Source organism: Eubalaena glacialis, chromosome 1 (genome assembly GCF_028564815.1).
Source record: "Eubalaena glacialis isolate mEubGla1 chromosome 1, mEubGla1.1.hap2.+ XY, whole genome shotgun sequence".
NCBI classification, from domain to species: domain Eukaryota; kingdom Metazoa; phylum Chordata; class Mammalia; order Artiodactyla; family Balaenidae; genus Eubalaena; species Eubalaena glacialis.
Window position 1 is genome coordinate 234,463,579 of NC_083716.1, and position 20,298 is coordinate 234,483,876.

Genomic DNA, 20,298 nt, shown 5'->3' on the forward strand with positions numbered 1-20,298 from the left:
CCACCAAAGTCAGGAGGACTGAGCAAACTGCCAAAGTCTCCACCGACTCCCAGAATTCTCATAGCAATTTATGCTTCCCTTGTTGGCACTTATATTTGCCTTGTTTAAGCAGGGTGACCTAGATGATTCGTTCATTTTGATGTTCTCTGGACCTCTTGCCTTTTACAGAGCAGATACTAAAAAATATTTATTGAATTGAATCCTTACCAGCAGTTGCTGTTTATTGAGCCATTAATTTGCCAAGCATTCTTCCAAAGGTTTGTTATTTAATTTTTATGTGATGCTTAACTTTATGTGTCAACATGGCCATGGTGCCCACATATTTGGTCAAGCATTATTGTGCATGTTTCTGTGATAATTTTTAGTTGAGATTAACTCTTAAATCAGTGGACTCTGAGGAAAGCAGATTGCTCTCCATATTGTGGGTGGGCCTCACCCAATCAGTTGAAGGTCGGAATAAACACAGACTGATCTCCTCAGCAGGAAGGAATTGTGGCAGTAGCTGGCCTTTGGACTCAAACTGTAACTCTTCCCTGGGTCTCCAGCCTGCCAGCCCACGCTGCAGATTTTGGACTCACCAGGTCTCCACCACTGCATGAGCCAATTCCTTAAAATCAATCTCTCTCTCTCTCTGTGCCTCCCTAATAATACACTTTTACATCTAACCATTTATGCCCATTTTATAGGTGAAGAAGTTGAGGTTCAGAGACATTGAGTACCATGCCCAAGGGTACACGCCTGACAGGTATGGAGCCAGGATTCTGATCCAGGTATTTCTGAGCCCCAGGACAATACAGCTTCTTATGCGTGAATTCAAGGAATGAGAGCACCATGAGTTGCATGTAACACAACCTGTATTTACTATAAAGTGTCTCTTCTTTTTAATGATTCACAAACTACCTTGGGATCTTATAGTGCATGAGACTCATCAATATGCAAATACCTTATCATCCAAGTGAGATGCGAAAACGCCCATTAGCAGAGAGGGTTGGTGGACACGGAGGCATGTCACTGTTTTTTATTGCACGTGAACTTGTCTGGCATATTTAAGTCCTGCAGATTAAATTCTCTCCTTTCCAGTCATAATTTCCAGTCTGATCATGAAATAACCACACGATTTTTATGAACAGTCAACTGCAGGATCTTTAGGAATATGAGAGGGAATTAAATAGACAACAATGTAAAATTAACTGTTTTGTTGAAAGTAAGGTTGCATCCCCTCCCTCCAAAAATGAAATGAAAATAAAGAGAAATAGGCAGTCTATGTGGATGAAATTAAAATAGAGAAGAACAAACAGCGCATGTGGAGTCCCCGCCTCTTGATGGCTTTTGCTGCGGGCTAAAGTCCCATGTTGAGGTCCAAACTTCAAAAGTGGCCTCAAACTGTACCCTTTCCCTAGGAAAAGGCAGCAGTAAATATTGACTGCAGGATCAATTGTCTCTGTTGAAGCCGCAGTCCGCTTCAGTCGGAGAGAGCAAACCAGGTCACACTTGATAAAGAGCTGCTTTCGGGACGACTGGTCACCCCCAAACACATAGACACAATCTCCCGGGATCGGAACTGAAATTATCTTTCCCAGAATGGAGAAGATGGTGATGAAGGTGTCGATTATATTTGTCCTTGGAACGAACTACTGGTTCCACTACTGTGCAGGTAAGGCGCTCGGGGACAGGCCACCTTCCCTTGATGATGTGAAGCTGTCCTCATCCATGCATCCTGTTTCACTGTGTCCCCATGTGTTTGTGAGTCCAGGTTTTCCCGTGTATGACTATGACCCGTCTTCCTTGAGGGAGGCTGTCAGCGCCTCCGTGGCAAAAGTGAATTCCCAGTCGCTGAGCCCCTATCTGTTTCGGGCATTCAGAAGCTCAATTAGAAGAGTAAGTGCCCGGTATGTCTTCTCTAGTCCTCTTTATACTGCTTTCTGGTTTTTTCTTTTGTCCTTTTTTGGGTTACATGTTAAAAATTTTCCAGTGTAAAAAGATAATAGCTACTCATCTCTTTCACACTCTTTTTTTTTTTTTGATAGAGAAAGGATTTAATTATAATTATTGTCGTAAAGCTCTCAAAGCTACTTCGGATGCCTGATTCTTCTTGCATTTTTCTTCCCTCTGGCCTCATTTCCTATTTCCAGATGTTACCCTCTGCACATCCTGCTTCTGGACCCAAAACCCCCATGGTTCCTTTTGAGATGTTTTATTAAAAACTGCTTGTTTATTAGAAATGAGGTTTTTCAAGTTCAGCAGTTCTGCTCCTAATACTTATAGGAAATAAATTCTGGCTTTTGAGCCAAAGAAATCCACTTTGCTTTGTCAATTTGGTAATAGTCTGTTTCTTGTTAGCTTGGGGAAATGGGGAAAAGATGAATTTTCATGGGCTTCCAATGACTAAGGCCATGATTGGCAAAGAAAAAAACACAGAATTATCCTTCCAAGGAAATGAGAAACTAGACTGCAGGTCGCCTCCCTCCTGGCTGGGCCCCGGGTGATTTCACTGCCTGCTCATCGTCCCGTGCAAGGGGGGGAGCAGAGATACCTGCCAGAGAGTTTAGGTTAAGATGGGCGGTGAGGAGCTTCTACAAAGTTCCTGGTCCTACAAATGAGAACTCGTTGCAGACAGGCCGCCTGGGAACTGCGAACTGTGGAGATGTGGCCAGGGGTCCAGGCAGCGGCCGCTTCCTCGCAGAGGCCAGAAGCCCATTGCTTCCCCTCCACCTTCATGCTCACCTCTCCCATCCCTGCCGGGCACCACCTTAGCACACACCTGGTTTGTCCCCTCTCCTCCTGTGAAGGGCACACAGCTCATGGCTGCATAGCTCCAGTCTCCAAATACAGTACATTCATCTTGACCCATCTCCTTCGTAAACTAGCTCAGTTTCTTATTTCCAGATTCCCAGGAAATTAATTGAATTGTCCCAGTTGTCTTTTCTAATTGGGTCATAGGTCTCGAAGATGATGCTTTAGCTAGCCCAGAACCAGGCTGTTGTGGCGAGACTGGGGTCACTTGGCCTGGCTGTCGCGGTGCGGGAGCACGGCGAGATACGTGTGGTCAGCTGCCAGGTCGGAGGGCGAGTTCCTTCTGGAGGAGGACTGGACAGAATAAAGAACCCCTCCCTCGTACACTGGCTGTTTGGGCTTCCATCTTTTGCATTTAATGAAATCCACGTGTGGTGTGGGGCAATCGGTGTCCTCTTGCCAAGCTTGCAAATGAGTTTAGATTTACTTGTAATTTAGCTAGTGCTTGCTACAGAAGAAAGTTAGTAGTTAATTAAGTGAATAAGAGCATGAGGACAGGTCCCGAGAGAACCGGTTACTGACACCACGGAAATCTGGCAAGTGGAGACGAGCTAGCGTGAGGCGTAGTCATCCAGAGAACATTCCAGCACCTGGGCCATCTTGATATCAGACACCTGAGCCCAGACACACAGGCACCTGCAAAGAAACACACCTATGTATGTGGGCGTGTGATTCTTAGTGAGAACACAGAAAGGAGATGCCCCTCCACCTCCTGTACGCTGCTCTTCTATCTGGAATTCTGCCTATTCTTGTTTCTTTCCAGCCTTTTCTCATTATTCAAATTCATTGGCCAAGTTACATTCACCATGTCCCTTCCATGAAAACTTCCTTTCTTTTCCCAATGGAGGGAAAACTCTCCTACTTTGATCTGTCCTGGTGATACATCTTTCTTCTTAGAAGTGGTTCACATTTTGCTTTATTATATGCGTTAGTCATGCCTTCTATAAACGCCCTAAAGATGGCCCCAAATATGCCAATTCCCTTTATAACAGTAGCCATGAGAGATCCACTCAGAGCTAAGCAAAGTTCTCAGGAAAGAGATGAGGGAACAGATCAGATCACTGGCCCTGAGGGTACAAAACAATTCACAAAATAGTAATACAAATGAGCTCGAAACATTGGGGAAAATATGTCACTTCTCTGACAGCCAACAAAATCAGAATGAAAATAACCAGGGAAAAGGTGAAAGGGAAATCTCAAACACTGCTAGAGAAAATGTAATTTGGTAAAATTATCTTTGCAAGCATGCAATTTGTTAGGCGTGTTTATAAACACGTTAAACATTAAAAATAGCAAATATTGATAACATTTGATCTCATAGTTTCATTTCTAGGAGTATGTCCGAAGGAAATAAGTGGTTTGGTCATGTTTGTGTATGTGCAGGAGGTTTGGGGCAGAGTTCAGTGGGCTTAGGGAGAGGGGTCTGGCCCCGCTACTTTATCCCTGAGTTTGCTTCATAAGCCCAGTTGTTCTCGACCCCGCTGCACATCAACATCATCTGGGAGATTGAAATACTCCTGATGTCCAGGCAGGATGGTGACTAATTAAATCCCAACCCCTGAGGGTGGGGCTCATATTCTTACATGTTTCCTGGTCATTCTAAAGTGTAGTCAGGGTTAAGAACCACTGGGTTTTACCAGGGACTTGGATCAAATACTCTTGCAATTGATTGTAAGTAACTTAACTCTTGGACTCCAAGTTTAAAAAGGATGGGAAAGCATGGGGAAATGTGACTTCAGCCACGATAATTTCCTTGTTCCAACATTGACACTAGGCACACACAGACTGTTCCCTCAATGTACACAAGCAGAGAAAGGAAAGGTGGACACAGGCCCTGTGCTGGGGGTGAGGAACAGAGAGGCCGGACCAGGCTGTGCTCGCATGGAGCTCAGATACCACTGCAGAGAGAGAGGGGAGGGAGAATGGGGTGCAAATTATATAAAAAAGTGAAGGAGTCTCCGAGAGTGGAGAGTCCTGTGGAGAAAATAAAACAGGATGATGGATGGGCCTGGGCCTGGGCTGGGGTAGCTGTCAGATGGGACAGAAGTCTCCACAGAGGCGCCATATTTGAGCTAAGACTCACTCAGTGACGAGAACCTCCAGCCGTGGGAGGACCTCCTGCAGGGGGTAGTTGAGGGGAGGTTTTAAATAAAGTGCAAGAAGACCTTCTAAGATCTCTGCAGATGTTGTGTGGAGTGGGATGCCAGGAGGAAGCCCAGACAGCAACTGTGGGAAGCAGATGGTGACCAATGGCAACTGAGCCTCTTAGTGTGGGGAGGGTGAAGAGTAGATGGATTCTGGGACATTTGGGGCAAAGCCACGGAAGCTTTGGGATCCTTTATGTGTCTATGCCCATTTCTGTCCATTTTTACCTTTCCTCTTCTTTGCACGTTTTGCTTTTTGGCTTTCTACATTATGCTAGGCAGCTATACCTGAGCTTTACTTTTTGTCCAATCATAAGGGCTTAGTTTGAAAAACCTAAATGATCACTGTGTTAGTCAGGCTTCTCCAGAGAAGCACAGAAGAGAGGGACAGAGACAGAGACAGACAGAGACAGGGAGAGATTGATTTTAAAGAATTGGCCCACACTACTGTGGAGGCTTGGTAAAGTCAAAATCTGCAGGGTGGGCCGGCAGGCTGGAGACCCAGGGAAAAACTGACGTTGCAGTTCAAGCCTGAAGGCCGTCTGTTGGCAGAATTGCTTCCTGCTGAGAAAAAGGTCAGTCTTTGTTCTAGTCTGACCTTCAGCTGATTGGATGAGGCCCACCCACACGAAGGAGGGTAATCTGCTTTCCTTAAAGTCCACCACTTTAACCTCATCCAAACACATCTTCACAGAAACATCCAGATCAATGTTTGACCACAGTTCTGGACCCTGTGGCCCAGCTAAATTGGCACATAACATTAAACATTGTACTCTCCAAATGGAATTGTTATGGGTTTTTTATGGCTTGTATATTTTTATTTCTTTTTTGAAATAAAAAAATCAAAATATACTCATCATAAAGAGTCACAAGATACAACAAGAAAGAGAAAACCAAAAGTAACATTCATTATCCAGCCCTCTGAGACACCCACTATGAACATGTGGCAGGATGTCTTTTTGGATTTTTTCTTTTCATATGTGGGTATAAAATATATTTTTTTAAAAAAACAGGACCACACTGTAACACCGATTGTAAAGGACCATGATTTATTTCAGCCGTGACGCTGGGTTTGGGATTTTCACCAGTTGATTCATTATGGTTGAGTATTTGGGTTGTCCCACCTTTTTCAAAGAACACAGAGCAGAAATTCACTGGCTGAAAGTGAATTCAAATGAAAAAGCAGAGCTATTTGACTTTTCTCCATATTTTGGAAAGGCTGCTTAAAAGTGCTTAGAGATGCAAAAAGTTTGCAAAATCATCTCGCAGTTAAAATTATCAGTACTCAAACCCCCTGCATTTTCATCTTTTAAACTAAGCTTTTGTCCTGCCAGTTTGCTTTCATCAGGTTGCTTTACGAAATTGTGGAAGCATGATCTGGGGGGGAGAGCCTGCTTGATGAGTTCCAGCTGAAGAGGTTTTAATTTTTTTAGGAGATTCAGATTTAATATCTAATATGTAAAAATGATCAGTAAACAGGGTCATAAACAATGGCAAGGCTGAGTTTTTAATCCTACTTGTTTTTAGAAAACTCGGCTTGTATCAGCACTCCACATCCTGCGTCAGAAAGAGACACAAAGACGCCCCCTCCCGAGTTTGGAGCTGGCCACTTATTTCCAAAGCAAACTATCCTGTTACTCCCTACCTGAAAGTGGTCTGTGCTGTCACAGTGCTGTCACCACCTGTCTCCCCACTGGGCAGTAGGTGAATGTGTGGGTTGACTCAAATTTGCCGAAGGATGGGCTCAAGAACTCAAAGGGAAGGAGTTTTGGGAGCCTGGGGTGGGGTCGGGCAGTGGAGCCCACCTCCCTGCTGCCATCTTGTACCTGCCCCTGTGTGCTCTCCTTGTAGCAGCCATGGTGACTCAGATCTCACCTCTTAGAGGCCTCTGAGAACTTCTCATTGCACTGAGAATGAAATCAAAACTCGTTCCCATGGGCTATGAGACCATTAACTATCTGGCACACTCCTTTCCAACTTCAGGGTGTTTGGTTTTCCTCTTGTTCATTTTGCTTCACCACCACTGCTGGGCTTGTTCTGCCCCAGGACATTGGCTCTGCTTTTTCCTCACACGATGGGCTTCTTCCCATCCTTGAAGTCCCAGCTTAAATACGCCTCCCTTGGGAGGATTTCTCGGGCGCCTCGTCTAAACTATCTGCTCTCCATCCCCACTGCCACGTTGCTTTTTTGCTCCTAACCCCATAGCCATCTGGAAGGTCCTTGTTCAGTTTTCCTTAGTGTGTTTGCTGTGTGGTGCCCCACCACCCTGCCCCAGGTGGAATCTAAGCTCCGTGGGGTCTTCCCTGCTGTACTTCGGGTGAAGGACACACAGTGGGCATTTAGTAAGTCAGGAGACGTCCGTGTCACCAGAACAGCACACCCATCAGGCAGTTTGGAAGGTACCCCCAGTATCCCACCCTTGGTGGAAAGGAGTGGAAAACTGTGTAATCTTGTTCATAGATCCTAACTGATCAACCGGGAAGTGGGGCTGGATAACACTGTACAGCAGAGATGTACTTGCTACTTACTTATTTCAGGCATTATTAAGAAAGTATGGAGCATTCTTTTAGGAAAATGACACTTAAAATACTTTGATTTTGCTTTGGAAATAAGTGGCTAGCTCCAAGCTCGGGATGGGGGGGGGGGGGGTCTTTGTGTCTCTTTCTGATACAGGATGAGGAATGCTGTTACAAGCAGAGTTTTCTAAAAACAAGTAGGACTAAAAACTCAGCCTTGCCATTATTTATGACCCTGTTTATTGATCATTTTTACATATTAGATATTAAATCTGAATCTCATAAATACGTTGACACTTAAAATAAGTTGATTCTTGTTATTTGCGGCAGTTATATTCCATAAAGATTCTGCGAACGCTGGGTTAGTGAATCCCGAGCCGTTTATCCTGGGGAAATTCAGGGTTAGGTTTCTGAGAGCCTCTGGTCACAATATTTCAGTTAACTGATCAATATGTGCCCTTGTTTTATGTGTGTTTCCACTTAAAGACTTATTTAATATATATGGTGACTCGTTACCATTGAGTTCTCACTGTACCAGCGCTATCCCTCAGGCCTGAACAAAGCTCAGCTAACACATGTATTTTCTCCGTCAGGCACATCATAGCCTTCCTGTGCTTAGGAAACTAGACAGCTTGTCAGCACTAGGCTTGGGGGCCAATTTAAACAGCAAAATCACCAAGGAAAAGCACAAAAATGAGAAAACCGTGACACAAAATAGACCATGAAATTGACTTGTGTACGGTCCGGTTGCTGAGACAGAGGCTGAGCATCGCCTTATCTGACCCCGGTCGGGACCATGTGCATCTGGCGACTCAAGTTCTTTGCCGCCCAGCGTGTCTTCATGAATGGCTGTGACGGCACCCAGTACTGATTGGGGTTAGACGTACATTTTAGCAAGTAGGCAGATTTGCAAATACGGAATCTGTAAATCCTGAGGATTCATCGTAAATGTAAGTCATCAGCAGCAGTGCTTAGCGTGGAGTCAGGACACCAAAGTTCTGGTCCTATTGTCTCAGTAAAGTCTTGCGAGCCTTTGGTAAAGCACTTCTTCCCCTGGTCTTCAGGATGAGGGTGTGGAACTGGGTGATCGAAAGCTTTAGTGGTGGGGGTATTCTGTCACTTTTTCTCCTTGTGCAGGGAGACACATTTCTAGCGTGTGACCTTCAGAAACACATCTGTGGCAAACTGACGCTTTGTTTTCACGAAGGTCAACATCTTGGACGAGGACAGCTTGACCATGGACATAGAGTTCGGCATCCGAGAGACGACGTGCAGGAGGGGTTCTAGGGAAGACCCCGCCACCTGTAACTTCCAGAGGGGCTACTACGCAGTAAGAGTCGGGGGAAAGGCCATCAGCCCAGAAAACAACGCGAGGGAGCACCTGTCTTCCTACATCACCGGGACCTGATTCAAAGCCACACTGAGGGCTTGGCCACTGCCTGGCATCTGGACACCCTTGGAGGCACCACTAACTGTGTCCACGCTGTCCCCTGGGCAGGGGTGGTGTGACTCAGTGGTCGAGGACTCGAGCTCTGGAGTCCACAGTCCTGAGTAATCCTGGCAATTTATTTAACCCCTGCTGCCTCAGTTTTCTGCTGTTTAAAAATAGGGATAATGATGGTTCCAGGCAAAGCGAATACGAAGAGGCCAATAGCCAAGAAAAATCCCAGAGACATTTCAAATTCTATTTTAAATGAATTTAAAATGCCAGCTGTGTTCCTGGTGCGAGGTGCACTGTTTTATAGTTGACTGTTGTATAAAATCTGTCTCCTCCACCAGCTTGGGCTCCATGGGGATCAGGACCACAGCGTGGTCAGTTTCATTTCCCCAGTGACCAGCACATGGCCCCATGCTTGGTTAACCCCAGGGACGGGAGCCACCCCAAATTCACTCTCCGTGTTCTCGTTCAGATGTACGAGGTCTCAGGGTTTTGCTACTTTATCATTGTGATGTCTGGGTCGTTACGCAGGGATGCCAATCCTGAAAAGAGGACCCGTTGTTTTATTGTTTCGTGAGACTTTTCGCTGTGGCTCTGTTTCACAAAGGTCCCAAACCCAAGTGTCACTAGCATTTGTTTCTAATGAAATCTGAGGCTAAGGGAGAGCAGAGCAGGGTCCTTGGGAGATCTTCCCATTTCTTGTTGTTCAAAAGGGAAACCATTCGAGGGAGCCCACTCAGTGCCCAGGAAGGGAACGTTTGCTTTCCCTCAGGACTTGTAAAGTAGCAAAAGCCTAAGAGATATTTAAATCATCATCTGTTTCTGCTTAGGTCTTGAGAAATTTTCATTTTGGAAAAGTGAAATGTCTCTGTGAATTTTTCCTTTCTGTCTGCATCATTGTGTCAAGCCCTATGGTGTTGCCTGATTTCTTAGATAGGTCCTAACCATTTTTACCAGCTGCCGGGCATAGAACTCACTGTCTCCCCTTTTCCAGCCGGCGGCTGTTTGCAGAAGCACCGTGCGGGTGTCTGCTGAGCAGGTGCAGGACGTGTGGGTTCGCTGCCACTGGTCCTCCAGCTCCGAGTCGAACAGCAGTGAAGAGGTAAGTGCAGGGGCTCGGCATCCTTTGGGACAGCACCTACCTCTTAGGGTCTGCGTGGGTCTGTGACAGGCAGGCCGGTGTGATAGAGTAGCTGGAGCGTCACTCAGGTATAGCTCTGCTTACTCAGCTGGCATCTCCCTTTTACACCTGCAATCTCATGTTCAGTATCCCTTACTTCTTCCAATCTCTCTCTTTTCCTAAGATTTAGGATGTGAGCTTAAAATAACAATGAGCAAATCTTCAAAGTTTTAGATCTAAGTATGCATCTCACTGCCTCTGTGGTTTAGTGGAATGAAGAGGGGCATTTTTGATACATCAGCGTTCATTTACCAGCCTGCAACCTAGGTCAGAATATTTAATCTCCATGATCTGAAGCTTCTTCATCTGTTAAATGCCAGTAATAAAGACCACCTGATAGGATGTTGAGAAAACCAAGTAAGTCGATGGACGTGAAAGATCTGGTCCAGAATCTGACATGTAATAGATGCTTGGTAAATGGCAGGACACATCTTTTTTCCTTCAATTGCACTGATATTCATCTGCAATAATACTGTGAAATCAGTAATATATACATTTCTGACTTGGAATTATATTACTTATTTGTCTGTGTATTGACTGCTTTCCTTACTGGAATGTACATCAAATGAGGGCAGGGAATGTTTGTTTTGTCATCTAGGACAATGTTTGATACAGGGTGGATGCTCAGTCAATACTTGAATGAATACAAGAAAAATGAGGAAGAAATTGTCAAGAATATGATATGAGGAGGAAGTTTCTAGACTCTAATTTGGGATAAAAACATAACTATTACGTTATTTGTTTATTCGTAATGGATAATATCTTTGACTGCTGCTTAAAAAAGTTTCTACCATTATACAGCCAAATCTGTCCAATGACATCTTTCTCTACTTATATTTTTATTAATTTTTTCAAGATTTAAATCTGCAGTGAAAATTACATGAAAAGAGTATACAATTTCAACTTCAAGAATTACACAAAAAAGTAATGTTCCTCTATTATGAACATACCCAGGTCTTACATATTTTATATGGAAGTCCACTTTAGAATTAGGAAGGAGTGAGAAACTCCTGTTGCAGGGGTGTTTTCACTGTTGGAAGGAGAATTCTGCAAAAATGTTCAGTTGATCATAAGGTTATTGATCAATCTCGTTCTCACCGACAACATTTGAGGGTCAATCCCCAGGAGATTACTGGATCCAATCTCCTTGATGCTAGTTCAGGTACCCAGGGCCTCGACTCCAGTGAAGTATCCAGGAAGTGAGGCGTGCTTCACAGCTGACACAGTGGCGCACGCCTGGCCAAGCTAACCCAGAAGTGACAGGGACCAAGCATCATGTCACAAGCGTTTTGTGCGTATTGATTTTGTGGTTTATATGGGGGAAGCTAGGAGACAGTGGAGAGCAAGAGAAGCACTGCTCTGGCTCTTGTGGGGTTTGTGGATGAGTCTGGGGGGGTCCATTAAGCAGGGGTTACCCTGACTACCAGGCAAGCTTTCGGGAGCACGTAGCAAGAGGATGCAATAGCGTGTGGGGTCAGAGCGAGCTTTCCCCGGGGGGTTGGAGGGTGGGTGACCTCAGGACAAAGGGCACGGGGTGTGGAGGGGAAGGAGGAGGAGATTCCCAGCACAGGGGAGAGCATGACGGAGTTCCCTGATGTGTGAGGGAAACTAAGCTGATGGGTAGAAATGGACAGAAATCCATCATGACTGGGGGAAAAATATGAGAAGAGAGGCATAAGGGTGGGGCTGGAGAGGACACCAGCCTGGTCAAGGTGGACCAGGGTCATGTCAAGGATTCTTGGCTTGGGGCTATTCAAGGGTTATAAGTAGGGAAGTGACAGAATAGATGAAGAACAGACTGGAACTAGGTAAGAATGGATGGAGGCACTGGGAGGCTGGCAGGGCAGGTGAGAGAGAGTGCCAAGTAGAGCTAGGAGTTAGTGGTGAATGTCGAGAGAAATGGATGCCTGTTCTTCTATGACCTTTAGCACATTAGAAGTTAATAAGTGGCCCCCTAATTTAACCCCTCTTCCATCTCTGATTTGGAAAGTTAATTCTGATTGTTTGCACAACCCACAAACCTATTGCAACTTTCTAACTGCAGACTGAAGACTACTCACTTTTCTTCCAGTCGCAAGTTTTGTAAGAAGACTCTGATACTAAGTTAAGTTAGTCCCGGAAACAAACAAGATTTTAAAATAAACTCCCAGGTTGCTTTGCCTCAAAGATTAGGAGATCATAAAGGATTATGAGCAAAGAAAAAATTCCTTAAATTAAAGGATTCTGCAATTCGAAAGAAAGAGAAGAAAGCAGATGGAGATTTAAAGTAATTCCTGGCAACTCTAAAATAGATTTCTTACATGAAACAGAAGAAAAATTAGACGACAGCTGTTAACCATTTTCAGTGAAATAAATGATGATGCTACAAACATGAAAGACAATTGACTGGAATGAATTTAGACATAGAACAAATAAATCATTGTTGGAAGTAGGGAATAAAAGAAAGAAAACTGAAAAAAAATATCCCAGAGTAATGAACATAAAGGGCACTTGAAAAACATATGTAGATAGTAAAAGAATTTCCAGAGAAAGGAATCTAATGTGAAGAAAGATGGAAGCCATGGAGAATAAGACCAAACATCCTAATTATTACGAAATAGGACTTAGCTCAAATGGAAAATATCTGGTAAGCATACAATGAGAGAAAGTGTCTCTAATATAAAAACATTCGGGTTTTCCACTACATAATTTTAATAAGTATAAATGCTTTGTAAAAAGATTTGAACAAATAAATGTCTAAAATTGCTAATATTCTCCTCTCTTAACCAAATAAATATTTAAATTATGGGCAGTTTTTATTTTTACTTTTTTAATTTTGAAAAAGAAGTATGTAGAGAATAAACGATTTCTATACGGCACTTCAGTCAACCACACGATGAAATGCTAACATCTGTAGGATGATGAATGGACTTGATTTTGGACAAATCCTTCTGATTTCAAGTGGATGAGATGAGGTTTGGCTAGAGTTTCAGCTATGAGATCCAAAACAGTGCAAAAGGAGAAACTGAGGAAGAGTGAACAGGAATTCTGAGCTCGGGGGAGGAGAGTTCCAGGCATTTCATTTATTTACTCTCTTCCATTTCAAATGATAGAAATTCAACTAGAAGTGGCCTAAGCCAAAATGAGATAATTCCCTGGCTCACGTTCCCAGGAAGGAGAGGGAGGAGCTGTCCTCTTGGACAACTCAATCTAGTGACTGTCAACACTATCTGTGCCACATTCATTTTTTTCCTTCTCCGCCCCTCCTCCCCTTACTGCAGATGAGTTTTCTCCTTGTAGCAGGGGCAAGACTACAAGCTACTCCAGATTCATATCCTCTAAACTTAGGAGGAAACAGAGCATTTCTCTCTAGCTCCAGTTGGAGGTACCTCTTGGTATTATTCCCGTTGTCCTGTCTTAGGTCATGTGTCCCATTTTTTTTTTTTAATAACACTGTTATTGAAATATATTGGGTTGGCCAAAAATTTCGTTCGGGTTTTTCCATACGATGTTACAGAAAAAGCCGAACGAACTTTTTAGCCAACCCAATAATTCACAGACCATACAATTCACCCCTTTAATGTGTACAGTTCAGTGGTTTTTAGTATATTCATAAGGTTGTACAACTCTCATCACTATCTAAATCATGAACATTTCATCATCCAGAAAAGAAACCCCAAGACCCCTTACCCTGTTCCTCATTCTCTCCAGCCCTTAGTAACCACTAATCTACTTTCTTTGTCTATAGATTTACCTTTTCCAGCCATTTCATATAAATAGAAACATACAATATGTGTTCTTTTGTGACTGGTTTATATTAGTTAGCATGTATGGAGGGTCATACATGTTATAGCATGTATCAGTACTTCTTTCATTGTCGAATAATAATCCATTGTACGGATAAACCACATTTAATTTATCCATTCATTAGTTGATCAAAATTGGGGTTGTTTCTACTTTTTTTTTAATACATATCTTTTTAAAAAAAAATTTATTTATTTATTTATTTATTTATTTATTTATTTATTTATTTATTTATTTATTTGGTTGCACTGAGTCTTGGTTGCAGCTGGCATGCTCCTTAGTGGTGACATGAGAACTCTTAGTTGCGGCATGCAGCATCTAGTTCCCTGAGCAGGGACGGAACCCAGGCTCCCTGCATTGGGAGCGTGGAGTCTTAACCACTGCGCCACCAGGGAAGTCCCTGTTTCTACTTTTTGACTATTGTAAATAATGATGCTGTGAGCATTCGTGTGCAAGTTTTTGTGTGGGCATATATTTTTATTTATCTTGGGTATTTACCTATGAGTGGAATTTCTGGGGCATAAAGTAACTCTATGTGTAACTTTTTGAGAAACTGCCAAGCTGTTTTCCATAATAGCTGTACCATGTTACATTCCCACCAGCAATGTATGAGGGTTCCAGTTTCTACACATCCTTAACAACACTTATTATTGTCTGTCTTTTTAATTGTAGCCATTCTAGTGGGTGTGAAGTGGTGCATCATTATTGTTTTAATTTGCATTTTCCTAATGAGCAATGATTGACTATTTGTATATATTCTTTGGAAAAATGTCTGCTCAAATCCTTTGTCAGAATTCCCTGGCGGTCCAGTGGTTGGGACTCCACGATTTCACTGCCACCGAGGGCGTGGGTTTGATCCCTGGTTGGGGAAATAAGATCCTGCAAGCTGTGCAAAGTGGCCAAAAAGGAAAACAAAAACAAAAAACTTCCTTTGCCAAATTTTAAATTGGGTTATTTGCCTTTTTTTGTTGAGTAGTAAGACTTCTTTATATATTTTGTATATAAGTTCCATATCAGATACACAATTTGCAGATATTTTCTCACATCTGTGAGTTTTTTTTTTACTTTCTTTATGGTGCCCTTTGAAGAACAAAAGTTTTAAAGCTTAATGAAGTCCAATTGATCCATTTTTCTCTTTTGTTGTTTGTGTGATTCTTACATTTAGATCCATGGTCCATTTTGATTAGGAAGGGGTCCAGCTTCAGTCTTTTGCATGTGCATACCCAGTTGTCTCAGCACCGTTTATTGAAAAGATTATTCTTTCCCCCACTAAACTGTGCCACCTCCTAGACCAATCACTCTCACAAAAGCCAGCAGGCTAACTGGCTGTTCACGACGGAGAGGGTAACATGTAGGTGGCCCACACACCTGGTAGAAATGTTGTGAGTCAAGCAGCCACCTTACTATGTGACTATGGGCTTTCAGTGGCTTCATGAAGACTACTCGTGCACACTTTTTTTTTTTTTTTAATTGAACACATATGGGGACTTCATAGAGAGAAAACTCACAAATTTGACCTAAACACAGTTGATTTGCAAGTCCATATAACGAGGTTCCATCTTTCTCGTCCACAACAATTGGGAGTCATTTTGAGTCCAGTGGAAATGTTTTTAGACAATTTAAACTTCATGTAAGTTGCTTTTCCCCGCATGCTTTTTTAGACATACATGTTCAATACCGTATAAAGTTATTTAATATAATATATTGCCTTATTTCATTAAAAATAAATTATATAATACATCTGAGTCCTCCTGATAATATTTGCATATTTTGCAGTGTCCTTCTTTTTTCTTTCATGTGCTGATATATACTAATGCCTACATTTACTTAGATGATTTGGGGGGATATCTTGGGATCCTCTACATCAAGAAACAATTATCTGCTTGGTAAGTTGAGATCTGTTCTTTTTAATATACATATATATATATATTTTGTGAATCAACTTCATATTGAAGCTCTCTATCAGGGAGTCATTTAAAACTAGAAATATCTGTACATAAGCTTTGAACAATTACAGAAATCACAGAAAATAAACATTTGCTTTTGCTCCTTTCTTAACAGTAGGCAATAATGTTACAACTCTTCATTTAAGCAGCTCTATATTTATGCAGAGCCTTTCCATATATGATTCCATTTCATGTCCCAACATCTCTGCCAATTAAGCAGGACAGGTGTTGGTTTTTACCATAAGAGGTTCCCCCAACTTGAGCATGCTTGTTCCCTCCTGGGTGCATGACCAGTTTTAGGAGCCAGGTATGCAACAATGTGTAGGTGGAAGGATCTGGACTAAACCTCCTCTGACTGGCTGGGGCTGAATTCTGTAATTCTCCAGCCATGAGACCAGAGGTGACCATCCTGTTCAGAATCTTGCTTGGGGGAGGGAGGGCTTTCTTTTTTTCCCTTCTTAAGTGGTCTCTCATTTGAAGTGGTCTCTCATTTGGGTTAATGTTCTATGGCTTAGGAAACATTTCTACCTATTGGTAAAATAGATAAATAGGAGGATTTTTTCTATTGGAACTGATGGCAGCAAAACTCTTTGGTGATCTCTCACTGCTTCCTTGCTGGAAAAGCGTATTTGTGGCATCAGTAATAAAATCATAGAACATTCCAGAAGTGGGCAGAGGGGGCCTGCCTTATGACTGTTACTGCGTTACAGGTCTCACTCCTGACAGATCCAGAAGTGAGCCATTTTATGAACGGTCACTTGGTAAGTGGTCCTGTTTTCTTCTGTAGGACACCAAACACATCCTTTTCTGATCAAGCCAGACTCTGCTGAAGCCATGTCATAAGAGATAAACCCCTGAAATGCAAAATATTTTAAGGGAAAATGAAAAAAAAAGAACAGTCCTTCATAAACCAGTTTTGCAAATCATTGAAAAGCTAACTTTGAGGCATCAAAACTCACTTAAAATTTGTCAGGAATCAAAATATCAAATCTAGCTGAGGAAATCAGCACTCACCTGCCTCCTGTCCCAATCTGGAGCATTTTCTGAGAAACCCAAGCTCTTTTAAACTTCTCTTTGCCCTCCAACCTCAACTATACTTTTCAGCAAGCAGACAGAACTAACAGTTATTTAGTTTCTCCCTTTTACGATCAGTTTTCTCATTTAAACTTCATGACAGCACTGTAAACCAGGTGTATTACCTGCTTACACAGAAGAAATGAGTAACAACTCATGTTGTTTGTTGTAGACACAAAATACTAACTCTCTACTAATTGCTTGACAGTTTTCTCCTTCAACTTCACAACCATCTTGAGAGGCAGCACTATGTTCCTTCCCATTTTGTAGATGGGCAAACTGAGGCTTAATGAGTTTCTGTAACTTGTCCAAGGCTACACGGCCAATGTAGGACTTTGATCCAGGTAGGGAGGGGCAGAGACAGGACTTAGAGACAGATCTGTCAGACTCTAAAGCCTCTGTTTTTTTCATGCTGCTTTACAGAAGAGTTGTGAAATTTACCCTCTGATCAGAGTTCTCCATTAAAATGAATAACACAGATATTAATGTTTCATTGAGCTCTTTCATTGAGCTCATCCTTAGGTTTTTTCCTAATTTATTTGAAGTACTAAAGCTTACAATCTGAGACTTGCTTAAAAAAAGGCCTGAGTTTAGACCTCCTCCAATGTGCCACTTTGGGAGAAATATAGTTATTCTAACAATGTGACCACTGCTGAGAACATTTTTGAGCAATTTTTTTAGGAATTACCTTCCGAGTCTAGGGCTCATTCTTTTGAATCTCTGTAGTGATGGAAAACATGTGCTCTTGGATTTAATTTTGGAAATAAATTCAGTTAATCAGATTAATAACCAACTTGGGTGCATTAGTCATCTATTGCTGTGTGTCAAATTACCACAAAACTTAGCAGCTTAAAACAACAAACATTTATTATCTCACAGTTTCTGAGGGTCAGGAACCTGGAAGTAGCCTAGCTGGGTGTTTCTGGCTCAGGGTCTCTAAAATGTTGTAGAGAAGATGTTGACTGTGGCTGTGATCTCATCTGAAGGCTTGGCTGGGACTGAGGGATCCACTTCCAAGGTTACTCACATGGTGGTTGGCAGGCCTCAATTCTTCAGGGGCTATTGGAATGAGGGCTTTGGTTTCCTACCATATGGTCCTTTCCACTGGGCTGTCTGAATGTCCTCAAAACATGATAGCTGGCTTCTGCCAGAGAACATGATGCGAGAGAGAGAGAGAGAGAGAGAGAGAGAGAGAGGAGAATGAGCAAGCAACAGAGAACCCAAGACAGAAGGCACAGTCTTTTATTACCTAATTTTGAAAGGGATATAGCATCACTTCTGCATAGTTTATTAATCACGCAGACCAACCCTGGTCCGATGTGGGAGGAGAATACCCGAGAGTGTGAATACCAGCAGGCCATCTCTGAGGCTGGCTACCACACTGAGAAAATGTCATTTGGGACAACAAAAATATTATATGGATATAAATTAATGCGACTGATCCTTTTTATATTTGTTGGAAGGTAATTCCAGAGCTGAATTCTAAAAACATTTTGGGCATTGGGACCTTCATTGACGCAGAGGTGCAGCCATCTCAGAGACTGCTTTGAACATGACAGTTCAATTTAATTCAACAAATGTGTGTGACAAGCCCTGGGCAGATCCCTCAGAGGACTGAAAGATAAATGTGACAGTCCCTGCCCTCGAGGGCTTACGGCAGTGGGTTCAGCTGTCACACCGTGCAGGCGAAAGTGAGGGAGAACTTGATGAGCAAGATGAGGTCATCATGTTCTTGGGTAGCCTCTTGGCAGGAGGGGCTCTGGGGGTGCTGGTCACAGTCTTTCTCATTAATTTATAGTCACATAGTCCATGTTGGCTTAGGTTTTGATGTGAATGACAGAGCCTGTATATCCCCTTTCTATCTTCAGAGATCATGAGAAGGGGCTTTCCTCCTGGAAATAGAAGGGACCTGAACCTGTGGCCCAGAGCAAGAATAAACACTGGCTTTGAGTGACAGACCTGAGGTAAGGGGACACAGCTAAAAACACGTGTATTTAGAAATAGAAGCTACCAGCGGGGGGGTTGGAGGGTGGGGATGCTTTAAAGTTGCTGCTCCCACACCTCCAACGTCTGTAGTCTGCTCTTCAGCTCCTGTCTGGCCTCCCACCTTTTCTTCTCTCCTCCCAGATACTGACCCTTGACTGTCTCTTCATTCTCGCACCCTCAATCTTTTTCCCGTGGCTTTTGTATGTGCTGTGGTTGATGTGATCAAATTTCTCTACTCCAAGAACAAAAAACAAACCACAAACAGAACAGCCCCCTTTCTTTGACCCAGTCTCCCCATCTCAGCAGCTGCCTTCCCTCCCTTCTTCCTTCTCTGCTAAGCGTCTTGAAAAAATTGTGGTCTATGACTGCTGCCCCTACCTCCCCACCTCCCATTCACTTTTCTGCGTTTTGCGAACTGGATAGTAATCTTTCAGATCTCTAGCATCTAATCTGCCTTCCTTTTCTTGATCAGTCATTTCAATCCTGGTGACCATTTGTCTGGTCTCCTTTGCCCAGTCCTTTCCTTCTTCTATAGATTACTGTCATCTCTTCTACTTGCCTGACTTGATCACTGATGTACAGTTGCTTCCAAATACACATTGCTCACCTTACTCTATCCCGAGATCCAGGCTCTTACATCAACTGCCCACTGGATGCAGTTGCAGTGAGCATCCCTGAGCTCCTGAAGCTCAACTAGCCTCCGGTTCACCTCCCTGTCTTAATAGAAGGCATCGCCATCCACTGAATTTTCTCCAGCTCAAAATTTTACAGTATCATTTGCTCTTCTTTAAAATTTTTATTGAAGTATAGTTAATTTACAATGTTGTGTTAGTTTCAGGTGTACAGCAAAGTGATTCAGTTTATATATATATATGCATATATTCTTTTTTAGATTCTTTCCCATTATAGGTTATTACAATCATTGGCCCTTCTTTACCCTTCATCTTCTCCCGACATCCGCAGGGGTCCACACATTTTCTCTGGCTTTAGCCCATCATTTCACCACTGTCACCACTGACCTGTTGCCTGAGATCTTGCCTCGGGTCCTGATTCCACACTATCCACCTTGCACGCTGCCCTCAGGTTTACCTGGGAATGCAGAGGAGACTCTGATCCTTCTCCATTTAAACCCCTAATGCTCACTTCATTTATATAGCAAAGCAGAGGCAGACCCTGAGCCAGGAGGAAGAACAGCCTATTTGCCCCAGTGCTGGAGGCTGAGTCCTGGTTTTGCAAACCCACACTGAGCACCACTGCCTCTTGCATATATAAATCCCCAGCTACTAGGGACCAGAGCCAAGGCAGCTCTGTCTTTTTAAAGACTCCCAAGTACTAAAGGAACATGACGAAAGGCACATTTAAAAGGAATCTTTGGATGTAATTATAGAAATGGATTCAGTGTACATTCATTTTTACATACACACACACACACGTTAAT

At 42.9% G+C, this 20,298-nt stretch overlaps 1 protein-coding gene across 1 annotated transcript; it reads left to right on the plus strand.

Moving 5' to 3' along the window:
* The first annotated feature begins 1,575 nt into the window (after positions 1-1,575).
* Positions 1,576-18,828, plus strand: SPP2 (secreted phosphoprotein 2). Its single transcript, XM_061206084.1, has 7 exons — positions 1,576-1,654; positions 1,754-1,878; positions 8,661-8,783; positions 9,886-9,993; positions 15,686-15,740; positions 16,511-16,561; positions 18,743-18,828. The coding sequence occupies exons 1-7, from the start codon at positions 1,582-1,584 to the stop codon at positions 18,826-18,828; spliced, it is 621 nt and encodes a 206-aa protein (XP_061062067.1). The 5' UTR covers positions 1,576-1,581.
* The last annotated feature ends 1,470 nt before the right edge of the window (positions 18,829-20,298 follow it).